This window comes from Berghia stephanieae, chromosome 2, assembly GCF_034508935.2.
Source record: "Berghia stephanieae isolate SIO BIC M18660-M18661 chromosome 2, UCSD_Bste_1.3, whole genome shotgun sequence".
NCBI lineage: Eukaryota > Metazoa > Mollusca > Gastropoda > Nudibranchia > Aeolidiidae > Berghia > Berghia stephanieae.
In genome coordinates, this window is record NC_088361.1 from 49,092,495 (window position 1) to 49,099,994 (window position 7,500).

The window sequence follows — 7,500 nt, forward strand, 5'->3', positions numbered from 1 at the left end:
CATGAAAGTATGATCGAAATGTGAATAAATTATCCTGTTGATCTGATTTAGAGAATGAGTACTTGTTTGCACTGCTGTTGACATGTCTTTCAATCTTGTATGTATATATTATGCATTGTTATCTTATTAAGGTTATCTTCAGTATAAATGGATGAATGAGTGTGTGTGTGTGTGTGTGTGTGCCCGTGTGTGTGTGTGTGTGTGTGTGTGTATTTTACACGTCATGGTTAAAGATATATGTTTGAACATCACACATACATGAGTATATTTATATTGATAAATTATCTTTACCATAATATTTATCATTATTGTAATCTTTCAATCAATAGACTTTTAGCATTACTATTAAGGGTACTCAAGGGATTTTTATCCTATTTCGCCCTATACCATATGTTATGTTATGTTATGTTATGTTGTTATGTTATCATAACAAAGATACTGCTCAAGGGATTTAAGCGGTATCAAAAGCGTTCAGTCAATAGACCTTTTGAATCAATATTAGCTCACACTATTTTTATGAGTATAGAAAATCAAAATCAGCAATTTCCATTTGTTTGCACAATACATACATTTGATATTATCTCACGTCAAACAGATGCAAGAATAAATTGATATTTTCGATAGCTCAGTCGGTAGAGCACTCGCTTTACAGGCAAAGGTACCTAGGTCGATCCCAAATGCAGTGAAGGTTTGTTTTTTTTCTTCTGACTACCTGTCAACCAAGCAGTGATTGGGTAGCTGCTTTCTGTTAGACCTGACGGAAAGTACTTTGCAATAAACTAGCGTTCTATCTAAAGGATAGCAAGCTATAGAAACCGAGATAATCTCCATCTCCATGGGCCTTGAATCAATGTTGTCCTTCAGTCATTAGGTTCATGGATCTGGAGTTTTAATCATGATGATAATGATGATGTTGATAATGATGGCACTACTACCACCACCACCACCACCACCACCACCACTACTACTACTACTACTACTACTACTACTACTACTACTACTACTACTACTACTACTACTACTACTACTACTACTACTACTACTGCTAATAATAATAATAATAATAATAATGATGATGATGATGATGACGATGATGATGATGATGATATTGATGATGATGATGATGATGATGATGATGATGATGATGATGATGATGATGATGATGATGATGATGATGATGATGATGATTAATTTCAATTAATTAGATCAAGAAGATTAACCAAAAGTTCTGTTATTTTTAGTAAGACAAGAATAGTATGACAAATTAATTCATCTAAATTCTATAACTTGCATTGTCATTGAAAGATAATCACTAAAAGTGCATCGCGATTTTTTCGCACTAAAACTAGACAGATTTATACAACAGTGAAAAGTTTTAAAAAACCCTCATTTTGGTGTGTAGCACGAAACAACAACCTTTCTTCTTTAAGTCAAACCAAATATGTTTCAACAGTCATGACGTCACTTCCCTCGTAATGACGCATGGTAACTTAGTAACTATCGGAACAATGGCGGACGACGATCATAAAAGCGTGTCCATATGAAAAAAAACGTTATAAATCTGATCTCGTTTTGACTTTTACACATTCTGATCACAAGACATATGAAAAGTTCTTGCTAGCATGAAGAATAAAAAGTACCGATTTTCTTTGTTTAGAACCACGATGGCCGCCGTTGCTGGGCGATGTGACATCAAACTATTGAATGCAATTGCGGTCTTGAAGTTTTGTCAAGAAAAACCCCAACAAAACTCAAATACTTGAGCTTTTATATAGCGCAATATCCACTAAACATGCTCAAAGGGCTTTACAAAGGGTCCCTGACCAACTGCAACACGTACCAAATAGAAGAAGACACGACGCCTGTTAGGCGATGTGACAATTTTTTTCGACAGAGACAATACTGTTGACTGCCAGGTACTAATTTTCCCCTGAGTACGGTGAGAGAATGTAAGTAAAGAGCTTGCTACAAGTACTCAACTACGCGCCAAGCGAGGCTCGAACCCTGGACCTTCCAATTCGAAATGATTGTCATACCATATGACCACATAACCGCGGATAGTCAACACCAAGAAATATAGTTAGTGGAATCATTTCGAATCGGAAGGTCCTGAGTTCGAGTCTCGCTTGGCGCGTAGTTGAGTACTTGGAACAAGCTCTTTACTCACATTCTCTCATCGTACTCAGGTGTAAAATGAGTACCTGGCCGTTAATAGCGTTGTCTCTGTCGGAAAAAAAATGTAATATCGCCTAACAGGCGGCATGTCTCGTTCTACATGTTACTTGTTGCTGTTGGTTAGGGCAACTTTGTAAAGCGCTTTGAGCACTTTTAGTGGATATTGCGCTACATAAAAAGCTCAGTTTTATCATTTTAATTTGGGTTTCATCAATGGTACCGACATGGTAAATAATTTTGTAAAATAAGGTCAGTTATTCATAAGAGTTACATTTCTTGGCTTGGTAGTTGAGAGTTAAAAGAGAAAATTAATTATTTCTTGAGAAGCAATGGGTTAAATCGATCGATATTTGAAGGACGAGTTTTTTCTGTCAAATTTTTAAAAACGTGTTTTTTTTTCCAGGTAGGGCAGTTATCTAGACAAACTGGACTATATCATAACAGTTGACTTATATTTTAAATATGTTATTTATTTTGTTTCCTGTAATCTGATGTGCATGTGTCTATATACTATTTTGGTCAAGTTATGGTTATTTAATTATCGAATTATTTATTTTGTCTATTTATTGATTGTATTCATATTTATTCATCTATTTTTCTATTTGATTGTTTTGGTAGTTTCCTTATACCTGTATTGATTTGAAATTACATGTAAATACGTTGTTCATATCGGCAATTGCCTAAAATATACATTTGAACTGAATTGAACGTAACACTTCGTTAGATGCGGATTAACATGTGCCGTTTTTTTCCGTTTTACTTCTTCTATATTATTTCGCCAGAACTGGACGGCTTAACAATTTAATGAGCCAGCGATTATCATAATTAACAGTCTCACGTTCAGTTTTGGTAATTTTGGGTCGTGAACTCTAATCTGTTAGAAAATGTCGTGATTCAGAGATTTTCCTCTAATCTGTTAGAAAATGTCGTGATTCAGAGATTTTCTATTTAAATCGTACTCGAAAGGTATCGAATTCGACTCCCCGCTGCATCGTGTCCCCTCGAGCATGTCAAGCTCGCCCTAGTCGTCGCACATAGTGTCAGGAACGCTGTGACAACAACGCCTAGAGAATGGGCCCCGATAATGGCAGCAATCCAGCCCCCTCCCCCCCCCCCCCCCCCCCCCTTGTCCGGAGGGAGACAATTACAAAGAGCTGGCTTAATAAGATCAAAGAGAGGGGGAATGGGGCACCCCTCTCAAGCGTATACTGGACGGTGCCCCCATTTCGAACCCAAATAAGTCCCGGCAACCCTTGTACGTAGATTCCCTGACTACGGACAGAGATGCATGGAATCTTATTTTCTAGTCCAAATAAATTTTGGTCAATAAAAATCATCTATCCTCTTATATTTTACGTCCCGTAATCATAAGAATCTGCCGATGCATCGTGCTACTGACATAGTTACGCCACCACGAGATGGAAGTCGGTTTGGACGAATTCAATCCCTTGAGGGGGCGGGGACATCCACTCCTCGAAACTCGGTAAGAAGTTGCCAGGCTTCTCCACCAGTAAGAGGAGACCTTAGGTGGTAGCGAATCGGCTTCGGTCGAGAACGTGCCTCACGGCAAAATCGCTTCATCAGTGGGGAATTTCCACCTGTCCAACATGTACTCGATATGGAAACGAACCCGAAACCGCAGAGCATCTAGTTGAACGGTGTGTTGTGACGAAGCTTCCGGATGGGTTTGCGATGGTGCACGAGTGTGATAAATAATTTGAAGATTGGGTCGATCGTCATAACATAGTAGTGTGAGCACCATTAGAAGCTGCTGCCCTACTCGTCGCCTTCGCGTACTTCAGGCCTGATGCTGATAAAAAAATTACGTCACAAAAGATGACGACGATCCCCAATCGAAAGTGGAAAATTTTTAATTGATTGTTACTTTTTGATAGGACGCTAGTCCATCGCAAAGTACTGTCCGCCATATGTAACAGACCCATGTACCCAATCACTCCGAGCCTGGATCTCGGTCCATTTTCTTGTGAAGCGAGTGCTCTATCAACTGAGCTATTGGGACTATGAATTGTAACTGTAACGAGAACGAATCATCTAACTGTCCGTCTAAAACAATAACAAAGACCGATCTACGTCAGCTTCATTTTTTCTATCTATATCCAAAATAAAAAGTAATTCATATTTTATTCTCTTTCTCAAATAGCTCCAGCCCAAGTTCAGCTAAACATCACAGATTCGTTATATTTTGCTCCACCTATTAAACTGTACACCAGCAAAATCAAAACAGCCTATTTCTGGTTCTACATTCGCAAAAAGGAAATAAGAAGACCATACGTCCATCTGACCATCGAGAGGATTCTAGCCGAATCCGTACCAGAGAACAGACTTGTCACGAAGACTGTTTTCTCCAAAAAGCTTATGAGGAATTCGGCGTTTGGTTGGAAGCGGATTGACCTTCGAAACGTCTTGAGGCGGTGGGTGACTCATCCGATGTCGAACCATGGTCTACAGATCAGAGCTTTGGACGACCAGGGGAACAACCTTGTGGTCCTGACGCCATCACCGGAAGTAGATCGGGGCTATGTAAGTACATATAATTTTATTTATTACCTATAGTAAAAATTTGTGGTCTTTCTTTTTTGGTAAAAAAAAAAAACAAAGTTAGAAGAATCCTAAACGTCTGGAACGAGTTGATAAGGTGGTATTTTGCACTTATTTCAAGATGCATCGGTTCGAGCCAGGATGTCGGTATATCGTTTATCTCTTGAGTAAGAAGTGTATCTCCAACAATTTACTTTGCTGCATTGTATGCACTGCGGCTGACGCCTGGGTTTCTCGGTCTTTTTCTGGATAGACATAAGGATAATACATTTCCGTATGGGATTAATTCTGACATATTGTGGAATTTAAAAATTACCCGAGACTATAAAGATGATATGGAGAGATGAAACTTAGGGGCTCCTCCGTATGTGGGTGTTCAATCTCAAGTCGGTAAACATGGCATTTGAGGATTAGTGGAATGTATGTCATTAAATATAATACACACCATTTCTGCCCTCGATATCAATCGTACAAACACAAAAAGTTTATAGAAGGAACGAAATTGATGTCGCTCAGCTATTTGTTATTATTTCTAGCCAGCCATTTTATTGGTAGTTCTCACTTAATTCTATCAATCAGACTAAAAACGTCAAAGTTACACATAGTTGTGTTTCGTGTTACGTTATATCCGGCTGGCGGATGTTGTGAGCATTTTGGATAAACGCATGACATCAATAGTCTGAGAGAATTTAGTGAGAAGAAATTACCTAACTGAATTTTGAAGCAATGCGTTTATCCAAAAAAGCTCATAACATTCTATAGATAGTATGCGCTTGGCTAAGAAGCTCACAACATTGCCATCCGGAAATTTAACGGACCAACACACAAAGCAATCTTGAACGTTCATAGTCTTGTTAATACAGTTTTATGAAAAGTACTCAAAAACACGAATGGCAAAAAAAAAAAAACAATAACAAAGACCTGAGTGACGTCAACTTCGTTCTATCTATTACCTATAAACATCATGAGCGAGAGGATGTTTACCGACTTGACACGACCTGATATTATATTGATATAGATACGCATCTTCTGCTATTTATACCCTATTGCCACTTCAGAAGTGTATCGTCTCTATATTTCTGTCTCGGATAAAAGTTTAACTCACTTAAGTTAAATTTGTTTATGATATGCTACAGTGAATGACATAATCAGTCGTGATGGTGAAACAGTTTGAATTGAGATATTGCCAAGTTTAGTTAAATGGTCATTTTTATCCAAAATGAGTTCTTGTCATAAATGACTAAATCAACATTTTTTGTATATCTTCGGGAAATACCAAAGCTTAATTTCCCTTATAAATATTTTTGACAGCTAGTCAAATTGAAAAAGTATGAAATTTGAGAAAAGTTCCTGGATACCTTTCCCATACGTCTGACACTAACTTCATGAAAAATTACCCGATTTAAATCAAATAAAGAGTAAAATGCTCTGGTGAACATATTCTTTCAGAATAGGCAAAGTATGCAAGTCCAAAATTTCCACCTTACGACTGATTATGTCATCATGTAATGACACATAAGTGAATACTGTTACAGTTTAATTTCCATTTAAAGTCTTCCAAGGGAAATATTTCCTTCTGTGGTCTATCTTGAGAACAGTATGACTTGGATAACACAAGCATCAGTCGCAGAGCAGCGCCGTAAAGTAAGCAAGAGGGGTTGAGTTTCTTTCTCAAGAATAAATAAACAACAAAAAAACAAAACAAAACAAAAAACGATGTACCAACGACAGGGTTCGATCTTTCCCCTTCATCGGATGGTAAACCAGCTCTTAATGCACTTGTGCGGCTTGTTGTATGACACTCGCTTTCGGATCGGAAGGTCCTGGGTTCGAGCCTCACTCGGCGCATAGTTGCGTCCTTGGAAAAGACTCTTTAGTCACACTCTCTCACCGTACTCAGGTGTAAAATGAGTACCTGGCCGTTTACAGTGTTGTCCCTGTTCGAAAAAAATTGTAATATCGCCTAACAGGCGTCGTCATATCTCGTCCTACATGTTATGTGTTGCTGTTGGCCAGGGACCCCTTGTAAAGCGCTTTGAGCACATTTAGTGGATATTGCACTATATAAAAGGTCAATTTTTATTTATTTTTTAAAAAAAACCAGCTCCTTATCCACTTGACCTTCTCGCCCCTCCAATCCGGTGACAGTGTTTTCATTGTGCTCTTCCAACTTGAAATTTTTAGTGACTACAACACGCTTTGAAATGGAAGGCGTTGACACGTACGTGCTAGGGAAAATCGCACGCACAAGCACTAAATGTATTGATAACAATAAACAACAACAACAACAACAAATACGACAAGAATAAGAAAACATGCACATAAATCTTATCAACAGTGAAAAAAAGATATTCTAATATAATATAATATATATATATATATATATATATATATATATATATATATATATATATATATATATATATATATATATATATATATATATATATATATAGCATGTTGGTCGTGGGAACCTACTTAAGAGTTTAACTTTAAGTCGGAGTTTTATCGATGCCAAGTTTGAAATTTAAAATAAGTTGGTCAATAATGTTATACAATTTTTCAATGATGTGTGGAACCATTATATTGACCTGAGACAACGTGCATATATTTGCATGTCTGAACAAGTGTGTATGAAAGGTGCCAGACAAAGCAAGAAAGAAAAATACAAGAAAAAAAAGAAAGAAAAAAAAAACATCCCAAAAAATCAGTCGAGCTCGACTAGGGATCGAACCCCAGACCTTCTGATTACCGCTCAGACGTGCT

At 37.5% G+C, this 7,500-nt stretch overlaps 1 protein-coding gene across 1 annotated transcript in view; it reads left to right on the top strand.

Annotated features, from left to right (window-relative positions):
- Positions 1-7,500, top strand: part of LOC144965071 (growth/differentiation factor 8-like) — a 61,918-nt gene that overhangs the window by 42,990 nt on the left and 11,428 nt on the right. The window contains exon 2 of the mRNA XM_078899971.1: positions 4,337-4,716. Within this exon, the coding sequence (XP_078756097.1) occupies positions 4,337-4,716 (380 nt within the window). The remainder of the gene's footprint in view (positions 1-4,336; positions 4,717-7,500) is intronic.